General features: G+C 42.5%; 2 protein-coding genes across 5 annotated transcripts in view; one reads left to right on the top strand and one right to left on the bottom strand.

Moving 5' to 3' along the window:
- MRPS27 (mitochondrial ribosomal protein S27) overlaps positions 1-11,425 on the bottom strand; it is a 101,071-nt gene extending 89,646 nt beyond the window's left edge. Inside the window, exons 1-2 of one of the 2 annotated variants that reach the window (XM_043887456.1) lie at positions 11,317-11,425; positions 1,046-1,123 (exon numbers count right to left, since the gene is read on the bottom strand). In XM_043887456.1, coding sequence (XP_043743391.1) covers positions 1,046-1,123; positions 11,317-11,389 — 151 coding nt within the window. In that variant the 5' untranslated portion in view covers positions 11,390-11,425. Of the gene's footprint in view, positions 1-1,045; positions 1,124-11,316 lie in introns of those variants that run through there. The other variant, XM_043887457.1, reaches the window with a different exon arrangement.
- Positions 11,426-11,478: 53 nt separating this feature from the next.
- PTCD2 (pentatricopeptide repeat domain 2) overlaps positions 11,479-26,740 on the top strand; it is a 29,617-nt gene continuing 14,355 nt past the window's right edge. The window contains exons 1-6 of one of the 3 annotated variants that reach the window (XM_043887589.1): positions 11,479-11,621; positions 13,416-13,508; positions 16,878-17,007; positions 21,079-21,196; positions 24,286-24,364; positions 24,777-24,868. In XM_043887589.1, coding sequence (XP_043743524.1) covers positions 11,507-11,621; positions 13,416-13,508; positions 16,878-17,007; positions 21,079-21,196; positions 24,286-24,364; positions 24,777-24,868 — 627 coding nt within the window. In that variant the 5' untranslated portion in view covers positions 11,479-11,506. Of the gene's footprint in view, positions 11,622-13,415; positions 13,509-16,877; positions 17,008-21,078; positions 21,197-22,896; positions 24,228-24,285; positions 24,365-24,776; positions 24,869-26,740 lie in introns of those variants that run through there. The other 2 variants (XM_043887591.1, XM_043887592.1) reach the window with 2 other exon arrangements.

The raw sequence follows: 26,740 nt of genomic DNA, 5'->3' as shown, positions 1-26,740 counted from the left end.
AATATGTACATGTAAGCTCATATATATATATGAGAATATATGTATGTTTATGTGTGTATGTATACATATTTTCCCTAGCTCTGTCCACTAAATGGGCAAAGAAGCAAAAATTCCACAGTAGCAAGGGGATGCCTAGTGCATAGACCTTGGTTTCTAATACCATTCCCTAGTAAAAGGAACCAGTGCTCTTTGGAGAAATCCAGTTGGCCCTTGAACAAAACAGGTCTGAACTGTGCAGGCTCACTCACACAAACATTTCTTTCACTAAACGTGTACTAGGGTTACACGCATGATCCACCGTTGGCTGAATCCGTAGACGGAAACTTGGCTAGGAAGAAACCACTTATAGGGAGGACCAACTAGAAGCTCTAAGAGGATTTTTGTGCTGAGGGTGGGTGCCCTTCACCTCCATTGTTTAAGGGTTAATTGCAACTGATTTCAGGGTTACAGCAGGAAAGGTATAAGATGGAACACTGGGAGCCAGCTTGAAAGGGCTTCCATTAGCCAAATTTGAGAGAATTCGGGAGAATCTGGCTAATGAAATCATGGTAAGGATGGTAATGAATCATTAAAAGAATAAAAGCAATCTACAAGATCATATTGATAATAAACAGAGAAAGAGCAAAACGTGGGAGAAAACGGAGGCTTCTTGTTTACAGTAAATACTGAGTACTAATTAGTAAATGTGGAGGTATTAATGAATTTGGAAAATAATCATTTTTCAACCATCATGATAAAGACTGATACTGCAGATAAAGTCAGGATGCATGGTAACCAACTATATGATAAAAATGAACAGAAAACAAGACAAAATAATGTTTACATAATCCAGAGAGACTGTCAAGGCAAAAATGAAAGAGAAATTTGCGAGAAAGAAAAAATAATTCTACCACATATGAAACAATGGTCTAATTCTTTTTAAGACTTAAAATATGCTTATTTGATTGGATTATCATAAAAGCATTTCACATATATCTCATGAATATACAGTAACAAACACGGAGTGATTGGAAATGATATATATAATAGCGTAGTAAGTACCTACCCAGGTGACAATCTTCTTTTTCTCTTGCTTCCCATTTGCGGCTGTCCACATATGCTGCAGAAAGTAGGCATCTTTTACCTGAGGAAAAAAACAATTACCTCAACAGGCATGGTTTCAATACATGTTCAGTTTATACGTGTGTTTTTATTAAGCATATCTTTGCCACATTTTCCATTTACTAGACTATTTAAAGATCTGTTATGAAACTGTAACCAATATTGCACAGGTTTACAATTCAGTTCATGATAACATGCATTCAACCTCTCACAGGAAGAAAATGCAGAAAACCTGTTAAAATTTCTGTTATAATATTAAGAGTAAAACTGCTGCTGATTTTGTTCCTAATACTTTAGACCTAGGAGCCATTTGCTTCCACTGACAAAGAGACTAGATAAGCCTTAAAATTCCTTCTTAGAACCCTAAATACTTGCTAAATGGTTGCTTAACTCATTAAATGACTTTATCATCATTAGTTAGTCCTAAAAAATTTCCATCTGACTTGGATCAGCACATTTACCCTTATTTCACACACAGCAGAGAGTACCGAGCACCCAGTGGGTAAAGAGGAGGAATCTAAAAGCCAAACCCGCAGTAACCCACAAGACGACGCCCGTGACAATGACGCAGGTGACAGTGCTCAACAGACACGAGCTCCAGGAATAAACGAGAAAGGAGGAATGACAACTCAAAGTCAACACTTACCCTTCAGACACCATCGAGAAAGAGGAAGGATCACTCAGAACAGGAGGAAAATATCTGCACATCATTTATCTGAGTAGAGACTTGTACCCAGAATCTCAGGTTCCTCAGAAACCTGTATGCAGGTCGAGAAGTAACAGAAACGGACATGGAATAATGGACTGGTTCCAAATAAGGAAAGGAGTACATCAAGGCTGTATATTTTCACTCTGCTTATTTATTATATGCAGAGTACATCATGCAAAATGCCAGACTGGATGAAGCACAAGCTGGAATCAAGATTGCCAGGAGATATCAATAACCTCAGATATGCAGATAACATCACCCTTATAGCAGAGTGAAGAGGAATTAAAGAGCCTCTTGATGAAGGTGAAAGAGGAGACTGAAAAAACTTGGTTAAAACTCAGCATTCAAAAAATGAAGATCATGGCATCTGGTCCCATCACTTCATGGCAAATAGATGGGGAAACAATGCAAAGAGTGACAGACTTAATTTTCTGGGCTCCAAAATCACTTGCAGATGGTGACAGCAGCCAGGAAATTAAAAGACACTTGCTCCTTGGAAGGAAAGTTATGACCAACCTAGACAGCATATTCAAAAGCAGAGACCTTACTTTGCTGACAAAGGTCCATCTGCCCAAGGATATGGTTTGTCCAGTAGTCATGTATGGATGTAAGCTGGACCATAAAGAAGGCTGAACACTGCAGAATTGATGCTTTCGAACTGTGGTGTTGGAGAAGACTTGAGAGTCCTCTGGACTGCAAGGAGATCAAATGAGTCAATTCTAAAGGAAATCAGTCCTGAATATTCACTGGAATAACTGATGCTGAAGCTCCAATACTTTGGTCACCTGATGTGAAGAACTGACTCATTGGAAAAGACCCCGATGCTGGGAAAGATTGAAGGCAGGAAGAGAAGGGGATGACAGAGGATGAGATGGTTGGATGGCACCGCCGACTCGATGGACATGAGTTTGAGCAAGCTCCAGGAGACGGTGAAGGACAGAGAAGCCTGGCATGCTGCAGTCCATGGGGTCACAAACAGCTGGACACGACTGAGTGACTGAACAACAACCAAGAAAAAAAAAAACCTCTTATAACTCAAAATTTAAAAAGACAGCTCAACAGAAAAATGGGCAAAGGATCTGAACAAACATTTCTAAAACATACACACACATATAAATAGAACACACATATGGCCAATAAGTATATGGAAAGATGTTTATATCATTTCCCATTAAGGAAATGCAAAATATACTGAAATACAACTACACATCCACTTAGAATGGCTATGATCAAAAAGGCAGATGATAACAGCTGTTGATAAGGATGTAGAGAAATCTGGCTCATGCATGGCTGGTACGAATGTAAAATGGTGCAGCCACACTGGAAAAGTTTGGCAGTTCTGCAGAATGTTAACATGGAGTTACTAGGTAACCCAACAATTCCATTTTCACATATATACCTAAGAGAAATGAAATCATGGATCCACACAAAAAATTGTATACAACATTATTCATAATAGCCAAAAAGGAAAAATGCAAATATCCATCAATTTATGAATGGATAAACAAAATGTGGTATATTCTTATGAAAGGCACATTATTGAGCAATAAGAAGTACTGATACATGCTACATGGATGAACCTTAAAAATATTATGCTAAGGAAAAGCCTGTCACAAAAGATTACATATTACATAATTCCATTTATATGCAATGTCTGCAACAGGGAAATCTACAGAGACAGAGGTGTATTGGTTGCCTAGATCTGGAGGGTAGAGGGTCAGGAAAACCTGGGGGGAAATGGGACGTGACTGCTAATGAGTACCGGGTTTTTTTCAAGGTGATGAAAATCTCCTAAATTGATTGTGGTGACAGCTGCTGCAAAACCCTGTGTATGTAACAAAAAACATAGGTAAGCATTAAATTGACCATTTTAGATGAATGTGAACTAAATCTAAATAAAGCTGTTTAAAAAAATTAAAAAGGAATGAATGGCAGACAGTTACCTGAAGGTCACAGCAGACCATAACCAAACATGGGAAGGCATGGGAGCTGATTACACACACTATTAGGATGCTACTGTTATTTTCTATCCATTTCCCAACTAAAACAAATATAAACACACCTGTGTGTATTTATACCCAAACCAGTCCCTCCCTTGTCTCCAGCAGGGGTTAGGTCAGACTTTACTAGAATAATACGTATAAATCTGAGGTCTAAAGCTTAAGCAATGATGCAATAATATTAAAAGCTCCCAAAGACTGCCTCAAAAGGGAATAAAAATATTTTTAAAAAATAGTAACTATAAATGATTAGATGTTTGGAACTTAGAATACATTTTTCACAGAGACGATGTTGTAAACTGTCAGTTACATTCCTATATCTGTCAAGAAGGATGAATAAAATCCAACAGCACTGATGGCATTGCATTAGGTGTGCAGTTGTACACCAGGGCAGGAGTGAGCAGACCAGATCCTGCAGTTTTAAGTGAAGGAGTTGGCTGGGTGATATTTAAGGTCTCTGCATGCTCTAACAGTCTGACACAGAGCCAAAACACACAATTCAGATAACCCATTCATAATTTACGATAGCATTTCTGTGCAAACTGAATTCCAATTTCTAAAACCAGGTAGACTGCTCCCTTCTGTGGGAAAAAAGTACAGCCCCTTTCTCTACATGAGCATAAGCTGAGGAGGGGACGAATGTGCTGAGACGCTTCAGTCATGTCTGACTCTTTCGTGACCCTATGGACTGTAGCCCTCCAGGCTCCTCTGTCCAAGGGATTCTTCAGGCAAGAATACTGGAGTGGGCTGCCATGCCCTCCTCCAAGGGGTCTTCCAGACCCAGGGATCGAACCCACGTCTCTTATGTCTCCTGCATTGGCAGGTGGATTCTTTACCACTAGGGCCACCTAGGAAGCCCAGTTCAGGCAGTTCAGTCGCTCAGTGGTGTCCGACTCTTTGAGACCCCATGGACTGCAGCATGCCAGGCTTCCCTGTCCTTTGCCAACTCCCAGAGTTGACTCAAACTCATGTCCATTGAGTCGGTGATGCCATCCAACCATCTCATCCTCTGTTGTCCCCTTCTCCTACCGCCTTCAATCTTTCCCAGCATCAGGGTCTTTTCAAATGAGTCCGTTCTTCACATCAGGTGGCCAAAGTATTAGAGTTTCAGCTTCAGCATCAGTCCTTCCAATGAATATTCAGGACTAATTTCCTTTAGGATGGACTGGTTGGATCTCCTTGCAGTCCAAGGGACTCTCAAGAGTCTTCTTCAACACCACAGAGCAAAAGCATCAATTCTTCAGCGCTCAGCTCTCTTTATAGTCCAACTCTCACATCCATACATGACTACTGGAAAAACCATAGCTTTGACTAGCAGGATCTTTGTTGGCAAAGTAATGTCTCTGCTTTTGAATATGCTGTCTAGGTTGGTCATAACTTTTCTTCCAAGGAGCAAGTGTCTTTTAATTTCATGGCTGCAGTCACCATCTGAAGTGATTTTGGAGCCCCCCAAAATAAAGTCTGTCACTGTTTCCATTGTTTCCTATCTATTTGCCAGGAAGTGATGGGACCAGATGCCATGATCTTAGTTTTCTGAATGTTCAGTTTTAAGTCAACTTCTTCACTCTCCTCTTGCACTTTAATCAAGAGGCTCTTTAGTTCTTCTTCACTTTCTGCCATAAGGGTGGTGATATCTGCATATCAGAGGTTATTGATATTTCTCCTGGCAATCTTGATTCCAGCTTGTGCTTCATCCACTCCAGCATTTCTCATGATGTACTCCGCATATAAGTTAAATAAGCAGGGTGACAATATACAGCCTTGATGTTCTCCTTTCCTTATTTAGAACCAGTCTGTTGTTCCATGTCCAGTTCTAACTATTGCTTCTTGACCTGCATACAGATTTCTCAGGAGGCAGGTCAGCTGGTCTGGTAATCCCATCTCTTTCAGAATTTTCCACACTTTGCTGTGGTCCACACAGTCAAAGGCTTTCGCATAGCCGATAAAGCAGAATTAGATGTTTTCCTGGAACTCTCTTGTTTTCTTTGATGGTCCGATGGATGTTGGCAATTTGATCTCTGGTTCCTCTGCCTTTTCTAAATCCAGCTTGAACATCTGGAATTTCACGGTTCACGTACTGTTGAAGCCTAGCTTGGGGAATATTGAGCATTACTTTGCTAGCATGTGAGATGTGTGCAATTGTGCGGTAGTTTGAGCATTCTTTGGCATTGCCTTTCTTTGGGATTGGAATGAAAACTGACCTTTTCCAGTCCTGTGGTCACTGCTGAGTTATCAGATTTGCTGGCATATTGAGTGCAGCACTTTCACAGCATCATCTTTGAGGATCTGAAATAGCTCAACTGGGATTCCATCACCTCCACTAGCTTTGTTTGTAGTGATGCTTCCTAAGGCCCGCTTGACTTCACATTCCAGGATGTCTGGCTCTAGGTGAGTGATCACACCATCATGATGTATCTGGGTCGTGAAGATCTTTTTTGTACAGTTCTTCTGTGTATTCTTGCCACCTCTTCTTAATATCTTCTACTTCTGTCAGATCCCTACCATTTTTGTCCTTTATTGAGCCCATCTTTGCATGAAATGTTCCCTTGGTATCTCTAATTTTCTTGAAGAGATCTCTGGTCTTTCCCATCCTATTGTTTTCCTCTGTTTCTTTGCACTGGTCACTGAGGAAGGCTTTCTTATCTCTCCTTGCTATTCTTTGGAACTCTGCATTCAAATGGGTATATCTTTCCTTTTCTCCTTTGCCTTTTGCTTCCCTTCTTTTCACAGCTATTTGTAAGGCCTTAAATTGAAGTTTAACAGACTTAAACTGAAGAAAGTAGGGAGAGTCACTAGACCATTCAGGTATGACCTTAATCAAATCCCTTATGATTATACAGTGGAAGTGACAAATAGTTTCAAGGGATTAGATCTGTTAGAGTGCCTGAAGAACTATGGACGGAGGTTCGTGATATTGTACAGGAGGCAGTGATCAAGACCATCCCCAAGAAAAAGAAATGCAAAAAGGCAAAATGGTTGTCTGAGCAGGCCTTACAAATAGCTGTGAAAAGAAGAGAGGTGAAAGAAAGCCCAAGGAGCGGACTGTTAAGCTATATATTCCAGGACACCAGTGACTTACATATTCTCTACTTGTTATTACATTTTCTTACTTATTCTCCATTTCTTCTCCTAACATATGTTTTATTCTTGCATAAGACATCAGCCCTCCTTATTCTAAAGTCAGAAAAAACCAATCATCTAGAATTATGTTCATGATTTTGGTCTGGGAGACATAAAGCAGGGAGATGATGGTGGGGAAAGACAGAAGTCCCAGAATGTCCTGTGTGTGGTTGTTCAAGGGGATCACATGACTGAAAACAAAATAAATTAGGACTAGTAAATTTACAAAACATAAGCCCAGTAACTTTCAAATACATGAACTTTAACTGCTTGCTTACCATCCCTGGTGGCTCAGATGGTAAAGAATCCACCTGCAATGTGGGAGACCTGGGTTTGATCCCTGGGTTGGGAAGATCCCCTGGAGGAGGGTATGGCAACCCACTCCAGTATTCTTGTCTGAGCGACTAAGCACACATCATTTCCTATCTCCCTTGAGGACAGAATGAAAGGAAATGGGTATAAGGATAAAGAAATTAAACTTGGCAAGTGGAAAACTTTCCTAATAGAAACCAATGGCAAACAGAGCAATGAGTTATCCAGTGTTGTAGGCAGAATAATGTCTCCCCCAAAAATGTCCCTGTCCTAATCCCCAGAACCTATGAATGTTAGGGTACATGGCAATGGGGGATTAAGGTGACAGATGGAATTAAGATCGCTTCTCAGGTGGCTCAGCAGTAAATTGTCCACCTGCAATGCAGCAGACAAGAGAATTCAACCCCCGGATCAGGAAGATCCCCCAGAGAAGGAAAAGGCAACCCATTCCAGTATTCTTGCTTGGGAAATTCCATGGACAGAGGAGCCTGGTGGGTTGCAGTCCATGGCGTCGCAAAAAAGTTGGAGATGACTTAGAAACTAAATAACAACAACATGGAATTAAGATCAGCACATCAGCTGGTCATAAAGTGAGGAGACTGTCCAGGGTTATACAGGTGGACTCAATGTTTTTGTTTTTTTAGCCACACCTCGGGGCATGTGGGATCTTAGTTCCCCAACCAGGGATTGAACCTGTGCCCCCTGCACTGAAAGCAGAGTCTTAACCACTGGATGGCCAAGGAAGTCCCCAGGTGGATTCAAAGTAATCACAGGTCCTTAAAAAGTAGAAGAGGGAGACACTTTGTTAGTGTGGCGCATGAAAGGCGGAGTGACATGAGAAGGACCTGACTTGCCACTGCTCACTTTGAAGACGTTTGAGAAACGGGCCATCAGCCAAGGAATGCAGGTGGTTTCCAGAAGATGGAAAAGGCTAGAAAAACAGATTCACCCCTAAAGATTTTTGAAGGGAATACATCACTTTCAAAACCTTGACTGATTTTAGCACAGTAAGACTCTGTATCAGACTTCTGACATACAGAACAGTAAGGTAATAAATCTATGTTGTTTTAAGCCACCAAATTTGTGGTAATTTGTTACAGCAGCAATAGGAAATTACTCCTTAAGACAGACATTCGATTTTCTGTAAACCTTTTAAATCAGGATATTCATCTTTCTGAGATAATTGGTAGTTGAGAGGTCTGTATATTAATATTAAAACCAGAAAGAATTTCTATGAAGTCAGGAAGAATGTTGAGTGGACAATGAAAATGGAAAATCTAGATCAGCTTCTCCAACTTTAATGTGCATATGAATCTCAATTAAATGAAGATTCTGATTCAGCATGCCTGGGGTGGGAACAGAGAATCTGCATTTCTGAAAGTTCCCAGGTAATGATGATTTTGACCCTCAGACAACAATGAAGTAGCAAGGGGATAGGATGGTATCAGCCTCACAAGTTTAGCTCTCTGAGACCGTTTAACCCCACTCTAACTATGCCACCCAAGCAGATAAACCCATCTTGAACCTGCTTACCCTTTAGGCAGTCAACTTTTAGAGCAACAATATTCAAAGATTACTACCCACTGAAAAATGAGTATTTCCTCTACTTAATTCTGCCTCCAAAGACCAGGATTTTGAAGCTTAGTAAGTACTTATTTATAAAAAACTTATCTTTTGTATAGTTAATTTGGCTTTTGGTAAAATGTCTCCAAACATGTGCAGTGTGATTGTGAACACAGAGAGGCTTTAGAGTCACAAAATCTAAATGTGAATCCTGCTGTTGCTGCTGCTGCTAAGTCGCTTCAGTCGTGTCTGACTCTGTGTGACCCCATAGACGGCAGCCCACCAGGCTCCCCCGTCCCTGGGATTCTCCAGGCAAGAACACTGGAGTGGGCTGCCATTTCCTTCTCCAATGTGAATCCTAGCCTTCCATAGCCTTCCATAAATATTATGAAAATCTGGACAAGTTACACCAGGCCTCTTAGCCTTTTTCTTCATATGGAAAATGGGGAAATACTGTATCATAATTTAAATGAGGACATATACAATAGTAAGTGCTTCGCCTAATGTCCACTATGTAGTAAGTGCCCAATAAGTTCCCTTCTCTAGCCTCTACTTATACTGAAACTCCTTTTTTGGTTCACCTCAATAAATCTTGCTTCCATCCTGTTGATTATTTTAGTTGCCTTTATTTATCTGTTGTAAGAAGAACTGATGGAAGTACCAACATATTCCAAATACCGATTTGTCATGAGTGTGTATGAATTTTTTCCTCTTTTATCCTCTAATGGTTTAAGATGTTTTGACGACTTAAAGTAAAGCTCCTTTTCAGCATTCTCAAACCCCCAGTGGTCAATAATGTACCATTTTATTTTGGGGTTTCCCTGGTGGCTCAGTGGTAAAGAATCAGCCTGCCAATGCAGGAGACACAGGTTTGATCCCTAGGTTGGGAAGATCCCCTGGAGAAGGAAATGGCAACTCCATTTTTCTTCCCTGGGAAACCCCATTGACAGAGAAACCTAGCAGGCTACGGTCCATAGGGTCGCAAAGAGTTGGACACAAATTACTGACCAAACAATGACATCTTATATTACTTGCCTTATAGCCTCTAGTTACTGATTTCAAGACTCCCTTCATCTGTGGTCTAACCCAGTTCTGTGCAATATAACTCTCTGCAATAAAGGAGCTATCCACTACAGTAGCTACTAGCCACAGGTGTCTATTGAGCACTTAAAATGTAGCTAATGTTGGGCTTCCCTTGTACCCACTCCAGTATTCTTGCCTGGAGAATCCCATGGACAGAGGAGCCGAGCAGGCTACAGTCCATTGGGTTGCAAGTCGTACACGACTTAGCGACTAAACCACCACCACCAATGGAACTAAGGAACAGAATTTTTTAATTTAAACTAATTGAAATAGCCACCTACAGCTCGAGGCCACGACAGGGGAATAACACAGGTGTAATTGATCACCAGTTCACCATTTCAATCACAGATCAAAATGGTAACTAGAAATTGTCTCAATTCACCTTTATTTAACTTCCATTCCCTCCTTAGGATGACTGGTCCCAAACATTCCAAGCAACTATGATACTTTCCCTGATTAACAATACAAGGTCTTGTTTAAATTGAAAAGCATTTAGTAACAACCCTAAGTAAACACACTAGTAAACAGCTACAACCCTAATCCTTACTGAGGTGCCAAGTACGGGGCAGACAACTTTACCTAAAGTGTGGCAAGAAATATTTTCATTAGCTAGGTCAACCAGCTAATCCTCAGAAAACTTCTGGTGGCCTAGGATAAGGTTTCACGTTTATGTGTGGAGAAAAACTGTATGTGTTTTTTGAATAGGGCCTAGAGGAAGTACGTTAGAAAGAGTAGATAATAAGTATTGGAAAAACCAATGGTGATTACTGTAGCCGAATCATATAATCAGACACACCCGTCAGGATTTAGCTTCTGTAAATTAAAAAAAGTTTTTCTCAATGTCTTCATCAGCAGGTCCTTTAAACAGGTTTCGAGTGGGCCGTCCTTCACTCAGACATCAAAGTATTTCAAAACTATTAGCATTTACTGTTTGAATGGAAAACTTGGGCGAAAGAAAGGTCAACCAAACTGTGCCCAAGGTCATCAGGTAAACTGAGATTCGTAACGAGAAATTCATCCACCCAGTGAAAACCAGGGTCTGGCCACGCGTCAGGTGTTGAGAACGTTTATGACGCCCCTCTAAAGAAACAACAGCGAGAGAAATTTCACAGCCCCAGTGAGGGCGCGGGGTGGCGGGGGTCATATTTGGGCTTTTCAGGGGCAGCAAAAAGACCACCCGAACACATAAAGCGGCAAATCATCCGCAGAAGTTCTCATACTAGGACTTGCTCTGCTCTTCACACCTCTGGATAAGAAGACACTATTTTAGGGAGGGAGATGGGTCAAAGACCTTACCTCCCCTTTCTGTGCTACCAAACACCTCCAATGGTTTCTTCTTTCGTTAAAAGCCCATTACTCCTTTTACTCAAGGAACAGAGTTCTCAGGGGGCCTAAAGAAGCAGCCCCACGAAAGAAGCAGACACTAACCTGCCAGAGAGAGCTGAAGCAGCGACACATTCCGCGCCAGGAGGATCCCGCGCCGCACCACGGGAGCCGCCATCTTGGAGCATACCAAAAGGAATGCTGGTCCGGGGGAGGCGGGCAGAGGAAGGGGTGGAGTCACGGTCGACGCTCCGCCCCCTCCCCGGCTCCCGCAGTTGGTGCGGCCCGGAACAGCATGGCGGCTACCTTTCGGCCCCCGAAGCAAGTCCTTCTATTGCAGGCGCTGCGGAGTTTGGTGTATCCCTGGGTGGGAGGCTCTGGTTCTACCTGCTGCCTCTGCCCTCTCGGAGGTATCCGTGGCCTCGGGCCTTGAAGTAGGGGATGGGTGGGACAGAAGGGAGCTTTACACCTCAGTCGGCATCTCTTTGGAGAAATAACAGCGCCCCAGTCACTCTGGCCGAGAGCAACCGAGCATGCCCTCGCCCTCTGCTCCTGGGTGCAGTGGTGGTCTTTGCCTTTCGTGAACGCCCGTGTGCCGGGGAATCAAAGGACAGCTGGGCTGGTTCTTGACCTTGGGGCTGTAGTATTTCCTCGGATGGAGCTGTGCTGCTTCCCGGGAACACCCCCCTCCGCCTTGGGCCTACTATTCTGTAGAGTTTGGGAGCGGAGGAGGTCTAAGACTATAGAGTCCAGCTCTAACTAACAATCTGAAAGACTCTGAGCAGCTTTCTTTATTTACAAAATTATCCCTTAATATCTTTGTGGAAATGATTCAATTTGACAGTGCTGGCGAATGATAATAAAAGATTTAACACTTTGTGTCAGGCTTTACTATATTTTACATGCACTCTTGCCTTTTCTCCTCATACCACCTAGTGAGAGGGGTACTGTTCTCTTCTTCATTAACGACAGAAAGAAAGTGAAGTCGCTCAGTCGTGTCCGACTCTTTGTGACCACATGGACTGTAGCCTACTAGGCTTCTCCGTCCGTATTTTCCAGGCAAGAGTACCGGAGTGGGTTGCCATTTCCTTTTCCAGAGGATTTTCCTGACCCAGGGATCGAACCCGGGTCTCCCGCGTTGCAGGCGGACACTTTACCCTCTGGGCCACCAGGGAAGCCCTCATTAACAAAGAAGGATGCTAAGTAATTTGCCCAAGGCTCGAGGAAACTGGCAAAGGAAGAGTTCAACAGAAGGCAGTCCTGCTGTAACCACTGCTCACCTTTATAGAAATCAGCAGCAATTTTTGTTGTTACACTGTTATTGTTGTACACAGAGTTCTTATAGTCGACGATTCTTTGGCCATGTTCCAGTTCATGCATAACCCAGCATCTTAAAGAAATAATGTTTCCAAAACTCTTCATTTCTGCTAAGTTGTGGTGAGTGAATCCTTATGTATCTAGTGGATATTGAGAGTCCAAATCTGAGAGGTCACAGCTCATTTCGAAAATGACAATACTGGGAATTCTAGTGGTCACACTATAGCTACTTCTTCTATCCTATATGCTTCTACCTGTTTAAACCAAATCTGGATATATCTGTTTTGTTATCTGTCTTTTGGAGTCCAGATTCTTATCTACTGTCCCATACACAATCATTAGCTCCTTTCACACACACAGACAAGCCTCGTGGAGGATTTGCCTTCTTTGGTTGTTTGGAAATATTTTCTCCTATGAGGGTGACTGTTATAATTGTACCAGTCTAGTTGGATTATTTCTCGGAGAAGGCAATGGCACCCCACTCCAGTGCTCTTGCCTGGAAAATCCCATGAACGGAGGAGCCTGGTAGGCTGCAGTCCATGGGGTCCTGAAGAGTCGGACACGACTGAGCGACTTCACTTTCACTGTTCACTTTCATGCACTGAAGGAGGAAATGGCAACCCACTCCAGTGTTCTTGCCTGGAGAATCCCAGGGACGGGGGAGCCTGGTGGGCTGCTGTCTATGGGGTCGCACAGAGTCGGACATGATTGAAGCGACTTAGCAGCAGCAGCAGCAGCAGTGGGATTATTTATACTAAGTGAAGATCAGATTAGTTATTAGAAAGAGACGGTCAAACTCTACACATGTTATTTGCTAAGTATAAAATAATCAAAATGATTTTAAAATCATATAAAATCAAAATGATTTTACTTTCTCTGATTTTTAGCTAAAAGATACCTACTTACAGACAGTATTGTGAAATTAAAGGAATTTCAACGTAAGAAGGTGGCTGTTGCATGTAATCTTCCTGGCACCAAAGGTAATCAAATCTATTTCATTCTTTCATTGATCTGTCATTCAACTTTCCTCTGTCTTTATCCCCATTCAGTCTCTCTTTCAATGATTTTGTATCTCAAAAGAAATTGAGATAATTTATTCTTAGTTCCTAGTCTGCCCCTGCGTGCACCTTTTATTTCACTCTATTACTGTGGAGTCTACCATTCTTCTATTAACCCTTCTCTCAGGATTCCAGAGAAATACTGACGCTTAGTGCTGTATCCAGTCCTCTAGATCGGTGCCACTTGAAGTTAGGTTCAAGGATCAGCAGCAAGTAAGAGAAGGATGGGAATGCCAAACCTTGGGCCCCAAACAATTCGTCTGCACAGTAAAGTCGGAAAACTGCTCCACATGACTGGCTTTCAGACTTTTGATGCCACCCTCAGTAAAAAATACAATTTGCCTTGCATCTCTATACACACATACATATCGATAGATAAATCAAATGAAACAAAAATTGTATGATATATTTTCATATTTTCCAGTCTGTGCTGAAAGAATCAGTAGTCTAAAACAGATTTCTTTAAAAAATTAGCAAAACAAGGATAATTGCTATGGCTGGGTGACAGACACGTGGGAGATGATCTCTCTCTACTTTTAGGTATGTTTGAAACTTTCTATTGTAAACAGCTAAAGACAGCAGCACGACCCCTGGTCCTGTTCCCTTTCAGCATCTGAGAAATCTTATTGCATTCATTTCCTCTTCTCCTGCACATTGAGTTTTCCCCAGTAATTCAAATCCTTTTATAAACACAGTAAGACTCCCCTCTTTTTTAATAACTTTCTATTGACTATCAGCTTCCCTCCTTCTCACTGTCAGATGTTGTGAGCACCTAATGAACACTTGCTCCCCATCTCTACAGTCCAGCCCTCCAGAAATCAGTCTTCCTTCATTACTCTGCTAACCATCATGTTATACAAAATCACCTACAGAACAAGAAGATACAGAGTGACAGAGAATTGAGTCTCCACTTTAGTAGACTCAATCTAGATTTGACTTCAGTCTTTTCTGCTTACCCCAAGTCGTCTGGAGCTCTGTGAAGTTTGCAGTTAGGGCTTCATGTCACAGTCTGGTTGTTACTCCATTGTCACAATCTTTCTAAGGCTGTGGTGGTCATGCATATGTTCTGAAAGTCAGTTAATATAATGAGTGCCACTCTACCCCACTGTCAGATATTTACCTATAAGATCCTGTCCACATTTCATCATTATGAGAACCCACAGTGGTACTTACTGTCCTGTATGCCACATCACGTACAAACTTCCCCCTTCTCCCCAGGTTCCTAGCTCTTCCATAGTAGATCTCACCCTTTCTAGAATTCAGTGTAATTTCCTGTTAATCTAGTCACGTTCTCCCCTCACCACCTTTCCCCCGCAGTTCCATGCTGTGTCTCATGCTGATTCCCACACCAACGATGCCAAACCCCGTCATCTCCGCCAGCCCGACCCAGCCCCATCCCTCCTGTGCTGCCTCTCTACTTCCACCACGCCTGCTCTTTCTGCTGCTTGATTTCTCTCTTTTTCTGTTATGTTTATATTGTCACGTGTCACCTACTCTGTCACTGTTTTCAGATATCTTTATGTAAATATATCTTATCTTTTCAAATAGATTCTAAGCTCTTTCAGGGCAGGAAGCATACCTTACCCTTCCTGTGTCTCTCACACAAGAAGGATACCTCTGAATATGAATATACAATAAGCACCTAAATCTTATTGATTGTTTTAAAATACAAATTATATTTGCTGAAATTTTGGACATACTAAGAAGTACAAGATGTAAAGTCATCCTATTAAAATCTTTTTAGGTTGGAAATTGTTTAGAAATATTTAATAGAATAAATCCTCATGACTGAAGAATGAAAATAAGAATAATAACCTCTGTGATTTCCTGGCAGTTACTACATGCTGGGCCCTGTGCTAAGGGCTTTACTTCACTTGCATTATCTTAGGATGACCCCATGAGGTCAGTATCATGATCTCCACTTTATACATGAATCGAGTCTCACAGACAAGCCTCCCCAAACCTCCCCATAGCATGCAAATGGCAAAGCCTAGATTCCAGCCCACACACGTGCACATGCTAAGTCGCCTCAGTGTGTCCGACTCTTTGCGATCCCATGGACCCTGCCAGGCTCCTCTGTCCATGGGATTTTCTAGGCAAGAATACTGGAGTGGGTTGCCATGCTTTCTTCCATGAGATCTTCCTGACCCAGAGATCAAACCCATGTCTCTTATGTCTCCTGCATTGGCAGGTGGGTTATTTATCACTGGCGATACCTGGGAGATTTCAGCCCATGTCTTCCCAATTCTAAAACCTTTAGCCATTAAAAGATCCTGCAAATAAAGATTGGAGGGTCTACTGCATTAACCCAAACCTGGGGGGCCTTTTTTCCTAGTAAATTGAGAGCAGTATCTACTTCAGCTTCACAATTTTGTGTTTTTAATGTATATCCCACCATTCCTTCAGGCAGCATTCCTTCAGAGCTCTGTGCCTTGGAACAAATCCTGTAGACTTTTCTTGGCAGCTTCTGAGGGTGAGAACTGCCCTGCCTTCTGGAAAGCAGATGCTTGCTTGGTGCCTGCCTCTCAGCCCACATTCTGCCAAGAATACAGTGCCTCCTAATGCCAGGAAGCAGTGCTTCCTGTTGGGGTTTGTCTCCACAGTAGGTTCAGATACAAGACAAGGGACATAGACAGTGATCACCTGGAAATGATCTGGTTACTAGAAGACGGTTTGCTGCAGTCAGAGGACAGGTTTACCCTCTGTGCATTATACAGTACTGTGGCATACTTTCTAACAACTGATTAGAGAGGGACCAGGAGGAAGGAAAAAGGGGTAAAGTTGAATCAAATGGAAGAGATGTGAAGTATTCCTGAATCGTGTGAGTCCTCCACTGTGGGTTGACTCATCTTCACATTTTCCTTTCAGCTTTCCTGCTAGGTGCCCTACCAACTGATGGTTTGGATATCTTGGTTACTTTTTTTTTCCTCATGGGTCACCTGTAGATCCAGTTCTCTGGACTAAGCCTGTTTGGACATTAGTTCTCAACCTTTACATAAGCATCACCCAGGTAGTAAAAACTGTACATTCCTGTGCTCCTGCCCCCAGAGACCCTGTGCAGGGAATCTGGAGTGAGGCCTGGGCCTGCGCCCTGTGACACAGACGCGCCGCTTCACACCCCATCTCTGATGCTTAAGACCAGCCAGTGATGGGAGCTGTGTGGCCATGAGCCCCTCTCAGTGGCCTCTGCAAGGTGCTGGGTTCGGGCCTCCCCTTCTCCCTGAGGTCAGACTCCTGAACAGCCCGAGTCAGCCTGAGTGATAGCCACCTCCACACTCTGCTTTCTTCCAGAAACCTATTTGAGAAACCTAGAAGAGAAACTGACCCAGAATAAGCTCATCTTGAAAGAGGAGTTGAGAACTCTGCTTCATTTGTGTGCATCCCGGGACGACGTGGAGCTGGCTAAACATGTCATTTACAGGTGAGGCACTTCCTTAGAACACTGCCAGCCTTTTCCCACTGTCTCCCTTTCCTGAGCAATTGCATACACCTGGAAGATTTCAGCTATCTTCAGCTACACTGGCGACTTCCAAGTCTCTTGTCCAGGTGCCTGCCCTGAGCACCACATGTTTATATTCATTCATTTAACAAAAGCTTATTAGGTTCCTACTACATGCCAGGTGCTGAAGATAGGAAAACAGATAATTCACGGCCCAGGCGATCACCAGCCTCACTCCTCACTGAGTCCACGCACACGTCCTCTTGCCTTTACGTTCAGTGTGTACAGACCTCTGCTTGCTGACTGCTCTCATCCTGACCAGTCTTCCTTTCCCCTGATCTCATCTGCTCTCCTGTGTCCACTCCCTGGTGTCCCTCACCCCAGCCTTCCTCTCTGTCCCCATTACCTCTGTTAGTTCAGGCCTCACTCCTCTCACTTGGACACTTCAGTGGGCTCCTGACGGGCCTTCCTACTCCCGGCTTATGTCTGTTTACCGTCTCTGATCCCTCATCAGACGTCCCCACATCAGAAAGAACTCATGTGTGATCACAGTTTGCTGTTCGGAAACCCAGCAAAGGTGTCTCCTGGGAGCAGGATGTCACCAAACCAACAGGCTTTATTTCTAAAAATGATTCATGGCTTCTTTTCACCATTCTTTAAAGATACATTTCTATACTTGGACCTGCACTTATACATTTACAAAGAAAAATACAAGTTACTCATATGTAGAAGACTGGAAGAATATACACCCTAAGTTAACCATGGCTCTTTGGAAATTATACATTATATTTTTTGTTTGTTTAAATGTGTACTTTTCTGATTTCTCAAACTTGTCTATAAGAGACATGAATTACACATATTTCATTGAAAATTTGAAAAACACAAGAAATATATTACACATTTTGCAGCTTTGATTGTCTCCTGCTGCATAACCAACCACAACAGAACTTAGTGACTTAAAATGACAACTTATTATTTCTCACAATTCAGTGAGTCAGGAACTGAGGCTGGTCTCAGCGGGCAGTTCTTACCAGTATCGGCTCAGTCAGCTGTGCACTGCAGTCAGATGTAGTGGGCTGAGCTGGGCGGTCCAAGAAGGCTTCATTGGCACTTCCGAGGCATCAGTGTCCCTACGCCTGCCCCCCCCCCCCCCCCCCCCCCCCCCCCGCCATAACTCACCATTCACAAGGCCAGCTGGGGACACACTAGCACACAGCTGCAGGCCTTGCAGAGCTGCCCACACTGGCACATCTTCTCACTCCACCCCATTCTCCTGGTCAGGGCAAGTTAGCCACCCCTGGTTCGTGGGGAAAGGGAGAGGATTCTACCTGTGGATGGATTGGAGCAGTATGCATGAGGAGTTGATGGCAGCCATCCTTGGGGCCTAACACATCCAAGAAACCACTGTTAATATTTTGATATATTTTCCCACCAATTTTTTTTTTCATGCAAGATTTTGCAGTTTTGGTAGGGTTCATTTTACATAGTGTGGCTATTACTGTGTAAGAAACAGGATATTTTGTTTTCTAGTTGGCATTGTAGTGTAAATGTTTTTGCTTGTTAACACTCTAGGAATCATATTTTCATGACTATACACTATTCCATTATAGGTTAGGTATTTTAATTAACTGTGCCCCTACTGTTGAATGTCTAAATCATTTCTGATTTTTCACCAGGATAAACAGTGCTATGATGAGCAAACGCTATGTGTAAAACCTTCTTTTGGGGCTCAGAGGACAGGAACCTTTTCAGCTTGTCAATACAGACTGCCAGATTATTTTCCAAAAGGGATTATGGTAATTCACAGTCACACTGTATCTGCAAACCGAAATCTGCGATTTCAGTTTCATAAAGTTGAATCATTTGAGACCTCTGGCTCCTTTTGCTCTCAGTTTTCTTTTTACTAGCCAAAGCTATCAGATGTTTACAAGAGCAACAAAACAGGATAACATTCTAAACACTCTTTCCGCTCTTATTTTTATCGTGACATGTGACTCATAATCCCTTTATTGCTGCTAGTATCTCTCAGCCCGGTTGCTGTCCTTTCCCTCTGTTTGTGGACAGCTGGATGAGTTGGGGGGGGTGGTCCTCGACCTCCCCAACCTGTTTTCTTTCTTTCTGAGACAGGCTGCCCCTCGTTGGGGAAGAAGAGCAGTGAGCTGGAACATAAGCTCCTTATTGAGCCAAATACAAGGAGCAACTGAATCTCCTCCTGGTTTTGACCACATGCTGTTTGGTTTATAGGGGATTTTAGATCCTCGAACTTGAATGTCTCTCGTCAAGAGGAGGTGACATATTACCTCTCTGATTTTCTAGCACTTTCATTAGTGTGAATGTCATTTAAGTTGGGAAAATTTTCATGTTAGTTTTGTTGTTAATCTGACACACATCTCTCCTGAGACTATTTACTGAAATATGTTGATTATTTAAAGATATTTTCTTCAGCATGCCTTACATTTTATAAGAGGTAACATACATGGAAGACTTACCGTGCGCCAGGCATATCATCTCATTTGATCCTCACAAAAACTCTTTGAGTCCTTTTCTTATCTCCACTTTACAGACGAGGAAACTGAGGTACAGTGTGGTTAATTAATTTGCTCATGGTGACACAGTAGGTAGAACAGCTGGGATGTGAACTGTTATTTTGGAATCAAGAGTCTAAAAGTCCTGAATCACTAACTATACTGCCTGTTAGTATGTGTTTCTTCTTTCCTCCAGCTTTACTGAGGTTCAGATGACATATAAATTTTACATTTTTAAGGTGTACAGCTTGATGTTTTAATGTGCATTGTCTGCTCAGTCGCTCAGTTGTGGCAGACTCTTTGCGACCCTGTGGACTGTAGCCCATCAGGCTCCTCTGTCCATGGGATTTTTCAGGTGAGAATATTGGCGTGAGTTGCCATTTCCTCCTCCAGAGGATTTTCCTGACCCAGGGATTGAACCCACATTTCCTGTGTCTCCTGCATTGCAGGTGGATTCTTTACCTGCTAAGCCATTGGGAAGCCCCTGATGTTTTGATATGATAAGTTAATTCATAATGACTGTAAATGAAACAATGAGTATTTTTATAACTTTTATAATTGGATTATGAAATGCATCTTTAAAGGTACATTCATCATTCTCTTTGGTAGTATATATGTTTAGAATGGACTATCCATAATGCTGTTATGACTTTCCTCAGTGATTGCAGCAGAAGGTTAAAAAACATTCCGTTAAAGCCAGAGCTTTTCCCCATGGTATCTGGGATTCAGTCACATGATGAATGAATCTTCCTAAAATCTGATTTACATGTAATCTTGAGTTACTTGTTTTGTCACCAGATTGTCTTCCTGGTGTCTAAAGCAGAAAGAGTTGATTATTGAAAGGAGAGATTTGCGAGCAATTTTCAGTTCTGCAGTTCTAACTGGCAGACAGGCTACTTGTAGAAATCCCAGGCCACATACATATAAAACATCATGTCTTTGAAATTAGCCTTCTTCTAAAACTAAAATTTCAAAGCTGCATTTAATTTGTTTGGCTCGGTGATTATGGTTCACATATACCTTTCCCTGAGCCAAGAAAAAAGGAGTGATAGGTCTAGATTTTAAAATGCATCTACTGGTTGTTGCCGTCCTATATGGGGGTAAAGCCAGACATGAGGGGGATGGAGCATCACCCCACTCCTTTCCTCGTTCCTCTCCAGAAGCACAGAAAGAGACGGTGCCATCCTGATGGGCTTACAGATGCAAGACCCCTGCTGTTCCCTGACATGCTACACTCAGTCCTAGCAGGTTGCTGGTAAATTTGAGAGGATGATTACAACCTGTATTTTTTCTTTTAACTTCAGAGTTTGTGGGCCTGTAATGAACCTTGTTTGTTTATTTAAATGCCTAACATACTTCTGCTTTCCAGGATTTTCTGATCATCTTTAATTCTGCGCTTTCCCCTTCAGACTGGGAGAGGACTGCACTCTTTGCTGCGTGCCCAGCACCGAGCAGAGTGCATGCCACAGTCTGTCTGTCCTTTTCCCCAGTCCCACTGTTGGGCTCACTGAATTATTTTGATTACCAGGTACCATGCAGAGAACAGGAACATCACTTTGGGAGAGTACAAGTTTGGACCACTTTTCATGAGGTTGTGCTACGAGCTGGATCTTGAGGACTCTGCAGTGGAGCTCATCAAAGACCAGGTTACTGTCTCCCGGTGGCTTTCCCTGCTACCGTGATTTCCTTGTGCTGAGGAGGGCGTGTTTTCAGTGATGTTAGGAAGGGCAGCTCTTCTATACACATTATTCCTGGGTTAGATTTTCACAGAAAGGCTACTAGGTTAAGGGAACGAGCTCTTCCCTGCTTTTTTAAGGTGTCCTTGGAGTCACTGCCTACGGAGAGGGGTAGGTTTCTTCGTACAGAGGTGAGGACCGGTGTGGAGGAGGTGCAGGCACAGATTGCAAGGCATCCACCCACCTTGGATGTACGTCCACCGGGGGCCGACACCCGCTCCTTGGAGGCGCGCTCAGTGGGGACAGTCTGAGGCGGCCGCCTTTCCTGTTCTTCATCTGCGCTTTATCCACCCACCTTGGATGTACGTCCACCGGGGGCCGACACCGCTCCTTGGAGGTGCGCTCAGTGGGGACAGTCTGAGGCGGCCGCCTTTCCTGTTCTTCATCTGCACTTTATCCACCCACCTTGGATGTACGTCCACCGGGGGCCGACACCCGCTCCTTGGAGGCGCGCTCAGTGGGGACAGTCTGAGGCGGCCGCCTTTCCTGTTCTTCATCTGCGCTTTATCCACCCACCTTGGATGTACGTCCACCGGGGGCCGACACCCGCTCCTTGGAGGTGCGCTCAGTGGGGACAGTCTGAGGCGGCCGCCTTTCCTGTTCTTCATCTGCGCTTTATCCACCCACCTTGGATGTACGTCCACCGGGGGCCGACACCGCTCCTTGGAGGTGCGCTCAGTGGGGACAGTCTGAGGCAGCTGCCTTTCCTGTTCTTCATCTGCGCTTCTCTCCTGCTTTTGTATGTTTACTTCTGGCCGAAGGCTATGTTGACAGGTGGTTTTCTGTTTTCAGAATTTCTGCTTTCACATAATCTGATTTTCTTTTCCTAAAAGCAAAAGTAACAATAATTATTTTTGTAATTATGCACTGAATATTTACCCTGTCCTCATTATTGTTCTTAAGCAGTCTACATATTTCATTTCATTTGTTTTCCACAATTACCCTGACCAGGTAGGTACTATTATTATTTCTATTTTATAGGAACTCGAGAGACATTATAAATCCATCCATGGTCAGAAACATTTATTAAATTAGGGGACTAGGACTGGCCTCCCGGGACATTTTAATAATTTTAGGAATCTCTATGACTAGGTTGTCCTTTTGCCTCTTATTTTTTTTCATATAAAGTTTCTATCTGTGGAGGAACTGTTAATTCTCAGCTTGTCCCTATTTAAAGGACCACAGGTATTAAAAAGATGACCATAATATATTAGTAATCTAAGAAGAGGTGGCTTCAGAACAGTATGGATTAGTTTGAGCCTATTTTTTCTAAAAGGATAAATATACATACCATATTTACCTTATAGTATATATGTTTTAAAAATCTAGAAGGATATACATTAAACTACTGCTTTCGGAGGAAGAATTAGATGAAATCCTCACTTTTTAACTTTATATATTTTTGTATTACTTGACTATTTTATAATCATATGTTACTGTTGTTATTAAAATTAAAGTTTCACTGTAATAAATCAGAGCCATGAGTATAACAATGAAACAAAAAGAAAATGGAAATTTTTTTTTAACCTACCTGGGTATGAAGCATTCATGTATGTGTTTAAGTTTCCTGGAGCAGTAGAATTACTGGATCAGAGTCATGGGCCATAAAGCCTCATCCTGCGCCCGCCTGCCTTGTCACGTTCCCTGCCCAGAACCCTGCCGCGCTGCCGGGGAGGGAGCCGCGACCCACAGGTGCCCATGGACACGGAGCCCTTGGACTGTGGCTAGTTCAGACGTACATGTGCTGCAGAATAAAGTACATGATGGATTTTAAATACCTGACATAAAAAGGAGAATGGAAAGTATCTCAATAATGTTTTATATCGAGTCCATGTTGAAGTTTTGGATTTAGTGGGTTAAGTAACATATTGTTAAAGCTGATTTCATATCTTTCTCTTTACTTTTTTGAAAGAAAGTACTTGAAAATTTAGAGTCACGTACATGGCTCACACTTGAGACTTGCTTTCTCCCTATAGACAGGGCCGTTCTGGTGGCTTCCCACCCCACTGGGCATAGATCTCAGAGCCCTGACCGTGCCCGCAGGGGCCCTTCGTGGTATTTCAGGTCCTGCCCCTCTCCGCCTTGCTCACTGCACTCGGGACCTTCTTGTTCTTTCTCAGACATGTCAGGCCCGTGGCCTCAGACTGTAACGCTCTACACAGCATCACTTCACTGAGGTCTCCTCGTCTCAGAGAGCCTTCCCTGACCACTTCTCCTCATCTTTGCTGTCCCTCATCCTGTTCCATTGTTCTTCATGGCCTCTACTGATAACCTGAAATTTTAAGTTTTTGCTTGTTTTATTCACTTGTTCATTGTCTCCTCTGCCAGGATGTAAGCCCCCGTAGGTAATAAGCCGTACTAGAGTTTAGGGCAGGGTCTTTGTCTTGTTCATCATTTCTTTAGTCTCAGTGCCTAGAAAGGGTCTGGCTAATTGGTTCTCAAAAAATAACAGACTGGCACAAGACATTTAATGGTGTATTTGAATAGCATGTGTCACATTATCATGGCATTAAAACTGTTGAGAACCACTGTTTCAGTGAATTATTTCAAAATAATAAATAATAAATAAATAATAGTAAATAATCAACTCTGTACTGTTTGCCAAAATTGGATCCTAGTTGCGCAAGCCTGTCTTGCCCCCATCCTCAAGCGCACTTCCAGCTGCCATTTCACGTTAATACACTGCCACCCAGGTTCCAGGACCGTCCCCACCAGATTAATCGGCCTGGTTCTCTTCCTCTACGCTTGGCAGAGCCACGCTGCAGAAAGACGTTCTTCACTGCATTTCTGAAACCTGGAGATCTCTGGCCATATCTCTTGCCTCTTGTTTACTGTGCCCACTGCCAAAGACATGATGCCAAAAGAGTGGGCAGTATTTAAATTTTTTCGCTAAATAAATGAAGTTTGTACAAAAGCAAGTCCTAGACAGAGAAGATGCAGTGTAAGTATTCTTTAATAATTTTAACTTTTAACCAAACTGTATTGTTTTTCTTCATTAGCATTTACGAGGTTTCTTCTCAGACTCCACATCATTCAATATTTTGATGGATATGTTATTTATCAAAGGCAAATATAAAAGTAAGTATCACAATTTATGTTTGCTGAAAAATTCTGTCTTTGCAGGTAAAGCAATTAGGAAAAACAATGGGCCATGTAAAAATGACCCTTATATTCCTGATGAGTGATTGAATTATGGAGACCCCATTCTTTAAATGTGATTATCGTGCTACATCACATGTCATGACTTAAACACCCCGGTTTTTACTTATGCTGTGGTGAAAATAGGTTTAAAATATTAGTTCTTCCTGTGTAATTTGATAATTTATTTTACAATTTAGTTAACTAGTAAATGACTTTGAAAGTTTTTATTGTGCTGAAGCATACTTTTCAATACATGAGGCTAAACAGATTGAACTCTGGGAATCAGTAGTAGAGGACTTGGAACTCACTTGAATGCATTTAACGGCGGCCCACTCCTGGCTCTTTGCAGGTGCATTGGAAGTATTGATTGAGATGAAAAACCAAGATCTGAAGTTCAACAAAGATACCTATGTCCTTGCTTTTGCAATTTGCTACAAACTGGTAAGACTGCCTTCCCTAAACTTTTAGAGCATTTTGGGTTGTGTTTGACAGAGGATTTAATTTTTTTTTCCCCCTCTACAAATAAAATTCAGTTCCTCTGAAGTCTGTTTTCCATCTGGTGCAGATATTTCCATTTTAAATATGTTCATTTTTAGAAAACCCAAGTTAGCCATGTCAGACAGTCCTATCATGGGAAAAGCAATTTTATCATCTTTCAGTCTTCTCTGGCATTTGTGCAGATAATGAGAGCAAGAAACAGCATGCTGGGTTCAAACTCTGCTAGAGTCAGTCCCCTTGCTCACACTGGACTTCACCAGACCAGTCGTGTCTGTGGCCCTCTCCCCTGGAAGTCTTGGCATCCTCAGTGGTGAACGCAAGGGCTGCTTTGTCCTCGTCTGAATTCTTCTGTGATCGCTAAGTTGGAAGTGATGTCTCTCTTGTGGATTCCCTTGACTGTGCTCTATTTGTAGTCACAGACATGGCACTCATAACACTGCCTGATACACGAAGTAGACGCACATTGCATCCCCCATAGAGGGTAAACTCCTTGACGCACCATTATATGCCAGCACCTAACAGCGTCTGGTTCACAGCTGATGTTTAATAAATGTATGTGACATTAAAATAAATCCTTTGATATTAGATAGCGTGACATAGATCCCTATTCTTATCACTATATCAGGCACATAGACTGTTTCTTTATTACTTACTGAATGCATAAATGGTAACAAGTACTGCATGACCCAGGTTCCAGGCATTATTGTACACATTCTTGCCATTTTAACTTTGGAAACTTAACAAAACCTCCTTATACTGAAAATGAAGGAACACTAAGCAAGGTAGAATATGGGTATTGAAAAATTTCCCTGAAAAATAAAGCAGTATTAACTTTCCAAAGCAAGAGGGGCAGCTGGTTACAGAGAAAAGCAACCAACCTGGAAATTGAACATCGTGGACTCTAGTCTCAACTTTAGCAAGAACTGGTTTTGAAATCACTTACCTCATTTGTGAAATGAAGTGTGTGGATTCAGGAGTCAGCAGGCTTTTTCTTTAAAAGGCCAGATAGTTAATATTTTAGACTTTGGGGCTCTGCCACTTATGGTCCCTGTCACAGCATCATCTTTAGTTTTACAAACCTTTTAAGAGAACGTAAGAGCCAGTCTTAGCCATAGGCTGGCTCTGGCCCCAGGGTCATAGTTTGCTGACTGCCAGATTGTTAGATGATCCTTTCGAAGTCTACCACTTTATGATCTGTGAATCAGGCCAATGCAACACACACTTGAGCATCACTTCTTCAGCACTGTGACCCCCAGTTTCCTGACCTTCTTTGCGATGCCTCCCTGAGTATATACTGAAGTGGAGCGAATATAACTCTACTGCTTATGAAGGGCTGGAGGACTTTTCCCAGAATAACTCATTGCACTCAGTGGAGAGACGAGTTGAAACACTGGTCAGCCATTACAGATTGCAAGTCGATTCTGGGAGCTGTCCTCTCTCATTAAATTCAGGTGTTCCTTTAGGATTTGAGTTGTGAATCACGTCCTGACAGACATACACACAGGTACCTAGCTGATGCTGCAGTCATAAACCTCACCCACCCACAGCACAAAGGAAGAGAATTCTGTTTCTCCACTGCTCTCTGCTAGTTTGTGTATCACTTATGTTGTTAGGTTGTTTGGGTTCTGTTTTCATAGGGTTCTTTCATGATTTACATTCAAAAAAGTTTTCATGTTTTCAAATATTTGACTTAAGATGGATATTTTTAGTTTGGAAACCTCCTCAGGAAAAGTTCTGTGTGTTGCTGAGCTTTATTCTGTCATCTGATGTGGTTGAAGCACATTAGATGCTTCACACTTGTATGCTGTGGTACCT

This window comes from Cervus elaphus, chromosome 25 (assembly GCF_910594005.1).
Source record: "Cervus elaphus chromosome 25, mCerEla1.1, whole genome shotgun sequence".
Lineage (NCBI taxonomy): Eukaryota > Metazoa > Chordata > Mammalia > Artiodactyla > Cervidae > Cervus > Cervus elaphus.
Note: the sequence above shows the minus strand (reverse complement) of the source record. Positions and strands in the feature narration are given on the sequence as shown.